Raw genomic sequence first — 16,517 nt, forward strand, 5'->3', positions numbered from 1 at the left:
CAGGCAAGGCATTCCCCACACCTCCACCCCACATAACAAATACACCCGCCACCTTTTGTTACAGAGCACAGCGTACAGACAAGGAGTCCTCTTTAACCTCTGGACTCCAAATATAATCACAAGAAGGGGAGTGTTTTAAAGGTCAGTAATAATCATACAGGCGAATCTGCTGCAAGGGTTTGAGAGTTAGGAAACCATCAGTGTCCTCAGTCCTCAAGTCCCAGGTTGAAAATTTACCCCAAATTGTTAGTTCTCAGGAACTGCACCTCAGATTAAAATCTCCTCACCAGGGAGTCTGTAGGAATTTGCTCTTGTTTTAAATCCTAAGTGCTGGTTAAACCGCCAACACTGCAGAACTAGAGACCATTAAACAATATAAGGCAGCGAGTGATTAAACCCACGAAACCCACATCGAAAGCAGCTTAAGCTACTTTTTAATTAAAAATAAAATATCACTGGCTAACTTCAGACATCTTAGCTATCCAGAAGTCTCCTCCAAATACAAAGCATGGCTGAGAAAGCCATGTACAAAAGGAGGCGTGGGTAGGAGGTGGGCTGGGCAGGAGCTCTGAATAGTCTGGAGGCCAGGACAAGGCCTGCTGAGGCTGACCCCGTTCGGCCAGTGCATACTCAGAAGTCCCCTGAGCTGCAAGGCGAGGACACCACGTGGCTGCCACTAAATAAGCTCTGTTAGCAGGGGCCCCAAGGAGACGGGGTGTTCGCCTTCTTGGCAGGAGAATGAGTTAAGTAACAGCACTGCGTGACACTAAGGCATTTGAGATGTACAGACGGCTAAAGGAAGTGCTCAGTACACCTTCGGCTAACTAATAAACATCTCTCGCGGCAGTCAGGAGCTCTTGGTGAAGGAAGCCTAAGGAGCTTTGGAAACAACGGCAACGCTTGAAATAGAACGAAATTTTTACTGCAAAGTTACAAGTAAATAAACATCACAGCTTTAAGTTGTTGCTGCTTGTTTAAAGTCAAGAAGGGCCAGGGGCCTTAGTCAACTTCAGGCAAGAGGCCAAAAACCATGAAGATCAGATTGAAGGTGGGGATGATGTCATTCAATAGGAAGTCTTGATTTTCTTTCTGAAGTATGAGAAAGTTTTCTGGTAAAAGCTTACCTCACACACAGCTTTTTTTTATTTTTAACTCTATTTTTTTCCTTTCAAAAATGATTTTCCAAGTATGTTTCCTGCCTTATATGTAAATGTTATGAACTCCCTTTCAGCTTCAGACATGGTCTTACCTAAAAAGCTTGCCCTAAAGTAAAGAACGGGCACTTGGTAGCTGCAGGAATATAAGACATGATACTCGTATTTAATCGCTTCGGACGCTGCTGCGGACTCCGTCACTTCAGAATCATCCACCGGGAGCTCTAAATTCTCCTGAAAGAAAAGAAAGCGGAGACAAAGTCAAACTGTGTTTGTTGATTTAAAAATAAACAAGGGCAAACGGGGAGGGGAAAATTCTCTTCTTGCACAGTAACAGTTAAGTAAATACCAGGCTCTGAGGTAAGAAAACGGGAGTTACCCACACTAACACTTAACATCTGAGTCCTAGGTAAACAGTAAAACCAGAAAACATCAGCACAAAGTGAATCCAGATTGTTCTGGGGAAACAGGGCAACTCCGGGCAGAGAAACGAGGTGGGGCGTGGGGAGCTGGGGTGGGGGCAGGGGCAGCACAAAAAAATTACTGCAGCAGTGATTCCGAAGTTTTCACCGTGTGATTTCAGCAACACGATGCTGGCTGCAGCAGCTACTTTATTCTTTACCTGGGAGAGCTAAAGCCACCCTGACAACTGAACCGCGGCAGGAAACGCCCCTGCAGGTTCTGTTGTACGTGCCCAAAGATGACTCACTGTGTGCTCAACAATCCCCAGCTCCATTCTGAATAATAAAGTTATTTTGCAAGAGTCTGAGTTGGTTAGGTGCATTTCCAACCCCGAATGACTCTGCTTTCTTCACTATTGTGTGTACCTTTGCTAGCGCTCGCTATACATCTTGATTTAGGGCCCAGCCGCTGGTACACAGGGACAGGAAGTTACACCAGGCTTTGTAAGCAGATGTGTGAGAGTTCTTCCATCCACTTCTCAGCGAATTGAGCTCCCCTGGCTGCTATCTCTGCTTTTGTTGTTGTTGTTGTTTGTTCGTTTTTTTTTGTTTTGTTTTGTTTTGTTTTTTATCATGCACGGACATTTCTTAAGGACGTATCTTAACTTGTAGAAGCAGTTGACTGGACATGTTGAATCAGGGTTTCTGGGTGCATCCATGCACACTTATTTATTTGGGCTGAAGATTTCCTCCTTTGCAATTAAATTAGTAGAAAGAATGGAGCAAGTGGGTTTGGCTCATTTCAAGTTCTCATTAAGACAGGAACAGCAACAACGAACAACCAGAAAGAACCAAAGAGGAGATTGCAAACTTTATCAATATGGAATAAGGTTGCCTGTGGAGATAAAGGAAGTGCGCTCTCCAGATCTCTATCTCCTTTCCTAATTTCCCACTCGCAGTCAGTTCTCGGGGAGACACTAGTGGGTAGACCACGATGGGAGTGTTTACAAAACAGCTGCCACCAAACACCTGTAAACACCGCCAATAAACACAATGAATTAAATAACCAGAGACGTCACTCAACTAAATAGGCCAGACACAATTAATACAATAACAAGAAAGAGGGTGGTTTTTTTTCCTGTTTATTTAATTTTAGCCATGAGCGTCAAGATCTGTTGCAATAAATTTTTAACCAAATTCTTTCTCTTTGGTCCACAATGGGCTTATTTCACATTTATACTTTCTTTCATTTCTCAACATAATAAAAGAATTGTAACTTGTTGTTTTGTTTGGGTTGTATCTTAAATGTCCACATAGAGCCATGTATTAAAGGCCTGTTTGTCACCCATGGTGCTATTTGAAGGTAGAATCTTGAAAAGATGTATATTTTCAGCCATGTTTGCTGGTGATATAACTTGATACAGCTTTTTGCTGAGGACAGTTTGTCAGTGTATCTTACATTTAAAAACATACCTACTCTTTGATACAGTGGTTTCACTGTTGGAAATCTGTACCACAGAAAAACCAGAGTACAAGGACATAGGAGCTAGGATAATCATTGCAGCTTAATTTAGTAGAAGAATATTACATAATCAACCTAAAATATTTAGCAATAAAGAAATGTTTTTTGGAAACGCCAGCTATGACATAGTTCTGCCACGGCATATAGTGAAGACATTAAGTCTACAACGATAGAGCAGAGAATGGCAAAATCTGAATATGAAAATCTCTAGGACCATATTATACATAACATGATTCAATGGGGAGGAGGTAAGGGGTGGAGAAGAGGTGTGTGTGTGTGCGCGCTAAAAAATCTGGAGAAAGGAAAACTTGCTTGTTTAAAATGGTACACATCTGAAGTAGAGAAGAGCTGAATGTTGGGACTCTCACTGTTTATGTATTTGTACAGTGAAATGCTTTTTAATTTTTTTAGTGACTAGGTGTACTAGTCAGCTTTCCAACAAGACAAAGGAGCTGAGGAAATCAACCTACAAAGAGGAAGGAGTCATTTGGCTCCTGGTCTCCATCCACAGTTGTGTGGCTCTGCCGCCTTTGGGCTTGGCATGCCTTGTGGTAGAGCCTTCCATGAGGCCCCTGTTGGGGATCTCCCCTGGAGCCGCCCTCTCCAAACCCCACCCTCAGAAAGCCCACCAAGGTCCAGCTCCTCCCCCGGGCTGCTCAAGACCACACCTACAGGGCATTTAAGACCTGGTTGCCAGACCTGCCTCGTGATTCCTCTCTGCCTTCCCCAGAGTCACCTGGAGTTTCTTTGCTCTGCTCAGATTAAACCTGGACTTTAATTCAGCCTGATCTGATTGATTGTATCGGTGTAGAAGCCCAATATCGGGGTATGGGAACTTTTCAGGCCCCTCTTCCATATCTAATTAATCCTGAGTACTGGTTTTCACTCTGTCCATTTGATGAGTTTTTAAATTCCAATTTTTGTTTCAATTTCTGCTTTCTTGTGTCTCACTGAAGGCAAATGTTTACTTGTATGTGGTTGGTAATGTGCATTCTTCTGTGAAGTGTTTGATGATGAGTTTGCATTTTCTTATGGAATTACATCAACTCTTTGCATATTAGAAATAACTTATTAGAGAGAAATATGTCTACATCCTAGAAAAATTAACTTGCAAAAGAATATGTGTAACACATATACACATGTATGTTTTTACTCAGTTTTCTTGCAAACAACTTATTGAACCTTTATTACAAAGGTTTTCTTAATATTTATATATATAGTCAAACCTGCACATTTTCTGTTTGCGGTTTCTGACTCCCATGCCTTCAGTAGAAAGCCTCTTGCAAAACCCAACTTATCTTTTTTTTTTTTATTTAAGATTTATTTATTTATTATGTACACAGAAGAGGGTGACAGATCTCATTACAGATGGTTGTGAGCCACCACATGGGTGCTGGGAATTGAACTCAGGACCTCTGGAAGAGCAGTCAGTGCTCTTAACCTCTGAGCCATCTCTCCAGCCCCCAACTTATCTTAAATAATCACAAATACATTAATTTTTTTATAAAGACAAAAGTTGTTAAATTAACATTTAGATCATTAGTCTATCTAAATTATCATTTAGTCTATATTCTCAGATACCTGAGACAGAGGCTGGCAACACAGGCCAGGACAGACTCCAGCTCATGATCTCATCGTCTCAGCTTCCTAAGAGGGAAGCCCCCAAGCATGTGACAGTGTGACCAGTTCCTCAGATGCCCCTTAGTGCTTCTTTTCCTCTTGTATTTGAAATATTTCTATGACTATAATTCAAAGGTGTGGAAGGTATGTATATGTTTATAATCTTGAGTTACTTTTCATCTTAGACCACCACTCTTTAGTGTGTGTGTGTGTGTGTGTGTGTGTGTGTGTGTGTGTGTGTATGCGCACGCGTGTGCTCACATGCACGTGGGTAGACTAAGTGCAGGACAAGTGTCTCCTCTACTGCTCTCCACCCTATTGACTTGAGACAGGGTCTCTTACTAAGCAGAAGTTGTCAGTGAATTCTGGGACGTGCTTCTATCTCCCCACAAATGCTAAGGTTATAGGCGCCCACGGCCTGGCATTTGGTGTGTATTATGGGGTTTAGGTTCAGACCCTTATACTTACAGAGTAAGCATTTGTGCCCACTTAGCCATCTCCCTGGTCCATCATTTTGAAATTCTTAAGACACATAGTAAATATAAGCAAATGGGTCTTTAATTTCTGCAGAAAGCTGCAGAAACAGATTATCTGGGACATAGCCTTACCAGATGAGTAAGAATACCTTTCAACCTTACTCAAATCAAGAACTCAGGAATGTGTTGGGGTAGACACAGGACATTTACAATCATGGTTCTCTGGAAGAGTTATGAAGCTCAAGAAATAAGGGAAAGGGGACAAACAGGCTTTATGAAGAGCCCAGTAAAAGTCTCAAGTCAATCACTGTTCTCACTGGCAGCTACAGTGTCTGGTCATAGAGACACACCCTCATCCAAATGAGAACATTTCATAGACTACTCCCCCCACCCCACCCCCCCCCCCCACACTCTTAAGTGAAGCTGGGCATTTGAGTAAGCTCGGTCTATTGTGTCAGTGTCAACATTCCAGTTGTCATAGTTCACCACAGTTTTGCATGAAATTACCATGAGAGAAACTGAGGAAATGCACGCAAGTCTCTCTGAGGACTTCCAGGACTCGAAGGAGCTAGCCACACAGACGGCAGAGGAGACACGGGATTAACGAGGACCCAATGTCTAGGACTTGTTTAAAATAATCCGAGGAATTAGTAGGCTGAAGTCAGAGAAGCATGACTGGTCACAAAGCAGTGAGTTTAGGGATTGCCTGACGGGTCCTAGTGTATTCATTTAACTGCTTTATCAACTCTTGTGAACACTTACGTCCTCCAAGTAAAAACAGAGGGGATTTTCTGACATCATGTTAGAGTAAACAGAATCAGAGAATTAACAGCAAAGGGAACTTGAATCTTCCCATCTAGCCCAACACTCTCTGTTCACATATAAAAACAAGGCCCCGAAGTGCAGTGGCTTCCCGGGAGTCAGAGGCACAGGCTGGCATTGCAGCCACTACATTTTGTACTGTTGCATAGCATTTATCCTCTGAATTGGAACTTTCCCTTCTGGAGGAAGGAGGGAGACTCATAAGAATCGATGAAATAGGAGCCAGGAACCTCACCAAAGTTACATGAGTTACAAGGCTCCTCTCCAAGGTTATATAAGCAGTAAACTGGAGAAGCGAAGCCTCCTGGGTGGACTGCCAGCTCGTAGGGTAGGAAGCTCCACAGATAAGGCATCTCTAAGAAGCCAGGGCACAGCAGCTTTTCACTGATTCCACTGCTTTGTGTCACCCACACTCCTGAAAGGCATCCCAAACACATGCTGCTTCATCAAGGCAAGCTGGAGGGGATGGTCTCTAGGCTCTCCTGCGCTTCTCTTCATGGACTGAAGAGATGGCTGTTCACAGAAGTCGCTCGACAGCTGTACTAAGCCATCTCTCAATTATTACTACACTGAATTCTGACTGATACTCAAAACATACTAACATTTTTAGTCTAATGTTTTGCTTTTTCCATTATGTAGTGTTTAAAATATTTGGATTTACTCAATTTGAAAATAAGAGTTATTAGAAAAAGAACTCACAATACATTTATTTTCTTTGAAATGTTACAAATTTATTAAATGAGATGAAACCTATATTCAGAAAATTATATTCATTCATGAAGCTAAAAGATTAAGTAGTTCACATTAATTACAGAAACCTTGATTTTATTGAATTCAATTAACAATAAGTTGACAGTGATCTCTCATTTAGTAAATCTGATATGAATTAAGCTTAACAACTAAATCCCATTAAGTAGGGATCATGCTGAAGACACTTCATAGATATTTTATTGAAAGCAAATCCAAATAGAATGTTGAGCTTTGGAAATGAGATCTGTATCTCAGTTTATCCTACAGGGAGAAGTAATTAAAGAGAGAAATGGTAAACTCCTATCACTGATAATCTCTTACTCCTACTGAGCAGGCGTAGAGATGAGCTCTGTGTTCAATGTCCTGCAAGGAAAAAGGGTCAACTCCTTTATTTTCTGCCAGGTCTTGGATTCAAATCTAATGTCAGTGGCGCAAATTCCATAGCCATGAGCCAAGGAGGGGCAGTGGGCCCACGCTGGTTCCAAGGCTGTCTTGTGCTGTGTTCATGAGTAGTCATATGGAGCATCTAATCACAACAGCAAGATATGCTATGTAACAAACTATTTGCTAAGATTCCTGAACCAACAGGCTTGTAGTATTTTCAGAAGTAAAGACGGATGAGGCCTTTTGACAGACCCAATAAAAGGCAGTTATTGAATAAAAAAGTTAACGATAATATTTAATCTGAGTTATAAAAATAATCTGTGGGACTTTAAGCAGCCAACTCTTTTTTTTCCCCCATGGCTCATTTTACCGTGGGTGGTCTTTTCACTCTCTTAATTACTGGAGTGACTTTGTTCATGACCTCTGTAGCTTTTGAGCTAGTGACTATCAAAAGAAGCTTTGCTAATTATATCATTTTCTTAGAAACGTGCAAGTTGTATCCCGCACACAGGGGGCAGTATGCCATGCAAGGCAGGCAGCCCCGAAACCACAGTGGTCACAGATGGTCGGTCCACGGGGGACACCTTAGCCAGGCTCCTCTTTACCAGGGTTATTATCACCAGAACTACCAATGTAGGAAGGGGAGGGGGCTGTGGTGCGTCGCTCGCCTTTTATATTAGCATCATCATGGCCAGTGTGGGTTCCCACCGAGAGGAAGATTCCCTCTCCAGTGAAAAATGAAATCCTTCTCAGCAGACTGTGTGCTGAAGGGGGAGACGGGAGGGGAGGGCCCAGAAACCTGGCAGAGCACATCTGGTAATTTTCTGGATGTTTACAGCTATCCCAATTGTGTGGTTCTCAGTTCTTGTTTCCTTAAAGACCACACAGGAGACAGCAGCCCTGCTAATGCCTGGAGCTAGTTCCGCAAGGAAAAAGGCTGAGTGCAGGTACAAGTGTGGAAGAGGCTGACTATCAGAGTCCACACTAGAGAGTTCAGCTCCCGTGGCAAGAAGAAATACTGCTTCACAGGACCTTGGATGTTAAGGGCAATTACCCCTTCCATCATAACAACAGGGTCTACTTTCCTAGAAACAAAACCAAAACCAAAAACACCAGAAGGCTCATACAGCCTTGTTAAAGAGCAGATCCTTTTCTTTTATGATCTCTACATAGCTAAGTGCAAAAGAATTAGCAGGATGAGGAATTTGAAAATCTGAAATTCCTTATATAAATAATGACAGACTAAAGGAAGACAGAAGATTTTTAGGTATTTTACACTTCACAAATCAGGTAGAGGAGTTTCTTGTCGGCTGCCTTGTACATGCTACCTAAGAAAGCAGCAATGGGAGGGTTTATATGACAAAGTGATGTGCATTATGTCAGTTGTTCCTTTGCTCTAGGAAGACTGTCCACAGTATCCCAGCAACTAAGCAACGGAGCCAAGACAAAAACCTAAGCCTGTAGGCTCCAAGCCCAGGACTCCTCCACTCTGCAAAGACCATCTGATTCTTGGGGAGGCTGAATGCTAAACAGATGTGTTCCTGGGCTCTCCTCTCAGACTTTCTAGGCCGAGATCGAAGAGGTCACCTTTTAGTGATGTTCCTGATGATGCTATGTAGGCGGTAATGGATGACTCCAGGAAGCCTTGCCTCACATAGATACAGAGGACCCACTCTGGGATTCTACCTTTCTGCACCACAGGGCTAGAGAGCCGGCAAAGCCCAGTTACCAAGATTCCAAAGCCGGCCTTCGCTAACAGCTGGAGGCACTAATGCTTCACCTGCTGTCCTGAGTGGGAGCCTGACAGACCTCTAGTGACTCAAATCCTCGCTACTGCCTCTCTCCCAGCTCACTGTCCCTTTCCTCTATCTGATCCTATTCAAAGTCACCATCATCCCCCCTCTTCTCCCTGACTTACTCTTTCGTAATGGCCATTAGTGGTTTCCTGTGTTATTTTTCTATCAGTTATACATTCAGCATCAGATCTGTGACTGATAACACTAATCAACAAGAATCACTAACAGTGGAGCTGGGGTAACCAAGAGGAATAAATGTTATACCATGCATGTACACACTAGTATGAGAGGTTTGTCTAATGCGGCGGTCTATGCTTTACTGTTACCTTTATTGTCAACTGTTTGCAGCATTCGACTCATTTCTAAGGAAAAGTAAGAACCAAGAGTTACTGTTTATTATATAATATCTTCTCAAAATATGAAGGAGTTTATTATCTTCACATTTCCCTTCCTTCAATTATGCAATCCTTTTACTTTTTCTGAGCTTTAGTTTCACAGACCTGCAATCATTTTTTAAGGGTTAGATAATAAGTAGTTTAGGCTTTTAGACCATAGTAAGGCAGCTGGAACCGTACTATCAAAGAGGTACTGACAATTTATAAATAATGGACATGAAGGCTGGAGAAATGGCTTAGTCTTTAAGAGTGCATACTGCTCTTACAGAGGATCCAAGTTCACTTCCCAGTAGCCACGTCAGGTGGCTCACAGCCATCGGTTATTCTAGCTCCAGGAGATCTGATGCCCTCTTCTGGACTTAGTGGGTACCTGCACTCACAGGCGCGTGCATGCAGGTACACACACACACACACACACACACACACACACACACACACACACACACAATTAAAAACAAACCTTTAAAAATGGACACAACTACATGCCAGTAATACTCTATGAACAAAAATAAGCAGTGATCCATAGACATTAACTTGCCTATCCCTAAAAATCCACCCAAGATCCTTACTTGATTTTATTGTGTTTTTATAAGCAGAAACTAACTGAGGCCTGACCATATACTTGGTGGACTCCTTCTGCCCTCCTGTTTTGTCCATCCTAGGACAAGACACTAATTTCCCAAGGGGATAGGAAATGCTAACCCTTAGAAGGGTGATGATAATTAAATCCAATGGGCTAAAGTTTGGCTGGAGCCACTTTCTAAAGAAATACAGCATTCCTTTAACTTAAGGAAGCAGGATTTCAGATGTCACACGAATCAACAATTCATATATGAATAAAATTCTATACTCAAAACTACAAAGTGAGTAAGAGTGAAGGAGACTGCAAGAGTGAAGATCATGCGCCCTGACAAACCTAAAGGCAGACACTGTGGCACTGCCCTGTGTCTGGCAGCGGGAGTCCTCTCACTAGCCACACTAGCAGCACCACGGGTGTGATCAAGAACATCCCACAGAGCCTTCAGAAGAGTCATTCATTCCGTTCCCGTCCGCAAACCTCCCTGGATCATAGCAAGTGAGCAGGGGTCTATGTGCTTGTTTGTTTGCTTGTTTTTTTTTGTTGTTGTTGTTTTGGTTTGGTTTTGCTTATTTCGAGACAGGGTTTCTCTGTGTAGCCCTAGCTGTCCTGGAGCTCTATAGAACTCCACAGCGGTTTCCAAGAGACCCTACCATTTACTAGGCACAATGCCTATGCTGTGGCAAAAGTGTGGCTGCTGCTCTTAAATAGTCTTATTTTGTTATAAATGAGAGTAAAATAAAACTTTCCATGAAGTTGCCAGAAGACATCTAAAACCTCAGATAAAACCACCAAGACTGGAGAGCAAGTCAAGTAGAAAAAGGACACGGAATCTGGGTTGGAACTTGAGTTGCCCTTCACTCTCACAGTCCCTGTGGTGGCTTGAATAGGAATGGCCCCCATTGGTTCTTACATCTAAGTGCTTAGGGAGTGGCACTATTTGAAAGGATTAGTAGGTGTGGCCTTGCTGGAGGAAGTGCATCACTGGAGGTGGGCTTTGGGGTTTCAAAAGCCCAAGCCAGGCCCTGTGGCTCTCTGTCTTTCTGTTGCCTGGAGATCTGGAGATCCAGATGTGGAATGCTCAGCTCCTCCAGCACCACGTCTGCCTGCATGCCGCCATGCTTTCCTGCCATGATGTTAATGGACTAAACCTCTGAACTGCAAGCCCGCCCCATTAACTGCTTTTCTTTATAAGAGTTGCCATGGTCATGGGGGTCTCTCCACAGCAATAGAGCACTGACTAAGATAGTCCCCTTAATCAATGTACATCAAATAGGGTACTGAGGAAATTGCCTGGCACATAGAAAAGTAACTATTAACTCATTCATTCATCAACAAATGTTTCAGAGTATCTCTATGTCCCAAATCAAGGGTCACAAAACATGCTCTTAAAGGGCTGGGAACAAAAACTCCAGGCTTTGTGCACTCTATCAAAACGCTCAAAGCATGAAAGCAGCCTGGAAATGTGCAAATCAGCAAGTGTGGCTTTGTCTCAACAAAACATTATTTATGGACACTAAAATTTAAATTTCACATCATTTTAATGTGTCAAGAAATATTGTTTTGATTTTCTAAACCATGTTTTTATAGCTTGTGGGCTACATAGAAGTAGGCAGCATGAGACTGTCATTCACTAAAATGGCAAGGGAGCTTCACCCATGACACCACAGAAACGTAACTGCCTAAACAAGTCCTGATCAATCACAAGATGGGGAGCCAGGCTAACCTGGAAGGGGGACGTCTCACGGGACCCTCCCCTCAACCAAAGAAGCACGGGCAGCTAACGACTGCTGGGAGGGAAAACTAGTCTTCCCTAATGACGAGCCCCTAACTAGTTAGCTAGCAAGTGGTCAGCCCTGAAATCACAGACACTCAAGCTAAACTAAATAGACTCACAAGTTTCTATGTATATATTCATGTTTGTAACAATGATAATAAAGGAAAAAGAGGCCATGAATTTGAGATGGGGTGAGATGGGGTGACAGGGGAATGGTTGCAGGGAAAAGAGGGAGAGGAAAATGAAGTAATTATATTTTAATTAAAAAAAAAACCACATTTAAATAGGCAGCAGAGCAGTGTTCAGCAGCCCCTCGGATCTGGAAACCAGAGAGGGCAGGGACAGTCTTCTGCCCTAAAGTGAAGACGTACAAATAATGATCAATCACATAAGTACTGTAAAATGACAACTACAACAGATGAGATTTAGATAAAACGTTCATCGTCTTCAGAGTGTATAGGATTTAACCTCTTCTATAAATTTAGTTTGTAAGATTACAATGTTTTCCAGGTCTTTTATGTATAAACTTGAGTTTTCTATAGCAGCGAGCCTCTGCATATTTTAATCGCTCTGCTCCAGGGATCATGTTTATTTCAGTGAGCTCATGATCTGTCCAGGCAGATTTTTAGCAATTGTTTTTGTGAAAATGCACCAAACTGTCATCACTGAGAACCCCTCACCATCAACTGGGAGCATCCAGACCTCTTCTTAACTCCTGCTGCAGCCCAGGTAGCCTTGGGCCACACTCAGTTTCGCTCCTATGTCTTTCTGCTGCCAGCAACAGCTTCGTTCTCATCTTTACACAAATCTACATATACCTGGGTATAGGTGTGCAAACAGGCGAGCCCAGGCCACTACATGGTGGCAGTGGGACATGGCACACATGCGAACATGTGTACCCAGAATGCCAAGGGAAGTCTGGGACAAAGGTATGAGAACAGGCATGCCCTGGCTACCAGCGGGATGCCCTAGGACACGGGAAGGATGCCAACAAGCTTACATAATATGCCACGTGGTGGTGCCAGGACAGGGCAAGTGTGTCAACAGGTGTGCCCTTCTCTGTTTGTGTAAGGTTAGTCCTCAAGTTTTGGGTGCTTTTCAGTGAACTGCTAGCAGTGATTGGCTCATATGACCTCTAAGTGCAGTACACACAGGGAGAAGTGAGTCATCCTCAGTAGTAAATTTAGGTCCATGTTTAAAATAACTTAATTTCAAACTCGGGTAGGCAAGTTTTGAAAAATCTGCTTAGACTTTGTTTTCTTTTTTTTTTTTTTTTTTTTTTTTTTCGAGACAGGGTTTCTCTGTGTAGCTTTGCACCTTTCCTGGGACTCACTTGGTAGCCCAGGCTGGCCTCGAACTCACAGAGATCCGCCTGGCTCTGCCTCCCGAGTGCTGGGATTAATGGCGTGTGCCACCATCGCCCGGCTCAGACTTTGTTTTCTATATTACACTTTGGTTGCTTATTGGGGTTTCTTTGCAGGAATCATTTGAAGGCCCGAGTCTGAGAAACAATAGCTGCACTAACTGAACAGGACTGAACAAGGGACAATCCTGTTCAGTCCGGTGGACAGGTACACTGTGCTGAGCTACAAACAGACGATCTGGGCCTCAGTTAACTTTGGATGTTTTGATAGTTCATGGTACCTGACTCTCTGACGAATGAGTGGAGCGGGGGCACAAACACAAACCTATATTTACTTTTCAGTGATGGAGACATAGGAGCAGTTTTTGTGCATTCCCCATACCTGACTGGACTGTTTTGCAAGCATGCCGGAACCCAGACTACTATTCAGCAAAGTTATGGCAAAACTGGTCTTTGGCCTCCTCTCCCTGATTCCCATGGCCTTACTCTCTCCTTTAGCCTTCTCATGTGATCTCCACAGCAAAGAGCTCGACAAAGTCACCCATGGTAAATAGCACAGCCTGGCGATATTAATCCTACCAAGAATCTTTGCCTTTTAAGAGAAAGTTTCTGGAATGGAGAGGTCTTCATGAATCACCGGCCATATAGTCTGTGTGCAGAGACTGTGGTCTGTGGGGAGGTGAGGGTGGCTTTCCTGGAAGCCCTTGGAATATGCCCTGTGGGCGTCTGCCCACTGTACTGAGGGGAGACGAGCTGTGGACATCACAAGGGCCTTGTAACCTCTCTAAGATGACAGAACTTACTCCAGGAAGGAGCGGCTTATCTTCCAAGTGCTGGGCCCCATGTGTCCCTGTTACCAAGTCAGGACACTACCTCTTCTTCTACTTACATTGCTAATGACACATCAACATTCAACAGAGTTTCCAAAGAAGAAAATAAAACAAATTTAAGCTGGTAATACTGAATCAATGTCTTTTTCTGATTCCTCATAATGACAAAGAATTATCTGCATAGTAAGAAAAATGCTAATTTTATTAAAATGCTATCAGATGAGGCTTTTAGACTAACTTCTAACACTCTAAAATATCATATGAGTGATTTCATTTATCAGTTCTAACGTCTCTGGGATCATTTGTATACACAGTTGCCATATTTAGGAGAAAAAATCCGAATCCCGAACTGACTTGTTTCCTAAATGAACTGGGAAGCTGTCGTTACGAGGCATCTGCCACTTTACTGCATTCACGTGAAGGCATTCTTGTGCCTCTGTAATGGACTATTGAGCAGATGTTTTAAAGCACCACGCCCATAGCAATGCGAGGCATAAAAGATAAGGAGCTACAACACAATTAATGATTCAGCTCCTCTAGAAATGAATTTATTTTTAATAGGTTAAATTCCTCTCTATACTCAACATGACGAAAGTCTGAAAATGCGAAAAGAAAGCCTCCAGACCAAATGTCCACCTTCCCATGTACATCTGTAGGGAATTTGTAGATGGATTTCTTTGTGAAATAAAGGTCAAACCAAGAGAAGTTTCTTTTACTTTGAATGTGAGGCAAATATCTTAAATCATTACCAGCTTACAAAAAAAGGAACGCTTAGCCAAGAGGCTGAAGTGACAGTGGCCCTGAGCATGGGAAGCAGGTCTGGAACCCTGGGCAGCAGCAACAGGAAGGCCCAGTGTGCTTGAACACATTCATTCACAGTGACCGCTGTGTGGAAACCAGGACCATACACTCCTGTTACTCAATACAGGATCCTGCTTTCACAGGAAACAGTTTAAAACATGATAGAAGTGGTGAAGAACCATGTAAGGTCTGTAGAGAATTAAACTGAAGATCCATGTGTGGCCCCCGCTGGTGAGTTAGTCTGGGGTTTTATCCCTAGAATCCCAGGGTTGTCTCACCCTGGAGCAGACTCTGCACGAGCTACGCTAGAGCGCTGTTGGGGTGGAGTCGCAGGCATATGCCACTGACTGGTATGGATGGGGACAGAAGTGACATGGAGGCGATGCCACTGGGTCTCGAGACCACCACCCATATACAGCCAAGCAGTCGGACAAGGGCTCCCAACCCCTTATGCAAAACTATGACCTGTAAAGTGCTCTGAAAACCAGAGGAAGTGACCCACAACTAAGACTGACTTGGGGGCCAATTCTTATCGGAGGCTTTCTACACACTTTTTCTATTCTACTTTGTATGGATAGAATTTCACTAAGGATTTATTAATGTTCCTTAATTAATGGGGTGCAGCCAAGACGCCACAAGGAATGCAATGTAACTTAGAATTGACCTTTATTTTATAAAATTATATAATCTTATAAACTAAATAATATATAATTTTGTTTTATTGCCTATCTAAAATTCTCCAAATTCTGAATCCCTAACAGTGCATTTTTGATGCCTTCTCTCTGCTGAATTTATTTTGAAAATTAATATTAGAGGAAGAATTATATTACTCCACCCCCACCCCGGGCAGCTACCACTTTAAGAAATCCAGATGAAAAAGAAAAGGAGCTGATAGGCGAGGAGATAAAAATCTAAAACTGGGCCGGGCGGTGGTGGCGCACGCCTTTAATCCCAGCACTCGGGAGGCAGAGCCAGGCGGATCTCTGTGAGTTCGAGGCCAGCCTGGGCTACCAAGTGAGTTCCAGGAAAGGTGCAAAGCTACACAGAGAAACCCTGTCTCGAAAAACCAAAATATATATATATAACTGAACTAAGGGAACACTTCCTCTGGCTGAGATGACTGGAGCCTTTCCTTATCCCAGCCTACCAGAGTGAACAACATGAACACCCCTATATAAAGTCTCAGAGATCTACGCTTCCAAACTCCCTCAGGAAAGCATAAGTATTAATAAATATCTTACACATTAAAACTTTATTCATTTAATTTCTACGTCAGCTTCTCCAGCTCAGAGGCTTCAGAAACTCAAACCAATCATCTGAATTATTAGTTATAAGCATCTATTCATTCAATAAATACTTGAGTATAAAGTATATGCCTAAGATGATATATTAATTAGATTTTTTTAAATGGAAAAGAAATCCCTCAATTGTTAATATCACAACGGTTCAGTTCAGTATGGTACCAGAATTAGGTAAATCATATCACAAGTGACTACTGTTGTAACAGCTATAAGAACTTTTACATGTTCAGAGAATCACAGATAAAGACCTCAATCTTAACTGAAAAGGATCTATGAAGTCTCAGTTTAAAAAAATGGCACTTAACCTAAATAATGAATGATTCTGGTAGAAATGAGGTATAGGCTAATCTGTGTAGATGTGATGGAAAGACAGATCTAATACGCAAGATGCTGAAGCCCATGGACAACTTAGCAAATTACTCTATTTGTCTGAGATGTAGCATTATATAAGAAATCTGAAATAGGACAAAATTACTACCTTGATAACAAACACATAGAAAAAGTACAAGAAAACTCTAAGTCAGTATTCTTCATGAATATAGATATAA

General features: G+C 42.5%; 1 protein-coding gene across 8 annotated transcripts in view; it reads right to left on the reverse strand.

Annotated features, from left to right (window-relative positions):
* Positions 1 to 16,517, reverse strand: part of Atg10 (autophagy related 10) — a 284,964-nt gene that overhangs the window by 112,505 nt on the left and 155,942 nt on the right. For all 8 annotated transcript variants that reach the window (XM_076552043.1, XM_076552041.1, XM_006980473.4 and 5 more), the window contains one exon: positions 1,250 to 1,388. In XM_076552043.1, coding sequence (XP_076408158.1) covers positions 1,250 to 1,388 — 139 coding nt within the window. The remainder of the gene's footprint in view (positions 1 to 1,249; positions 1,389 to 16,517) is intronic.

This window comes from Peromyscus maniculatus, chromosome 15 (assembly GCF_049852395.1).
Source record: "Peromyscus maniculatus bairdii isolate BWxNUB_F1_BW_parent chromosome 15, HU_Pman_BW_mat_3.1, whole genome shotgun sequence".
Lineage (NCBI taxonomy): Eukaryota > Metazoa > Chordata > Mammalia > Rodentia > Cricetidae > Peromyscus > Peromyscus maniculatus.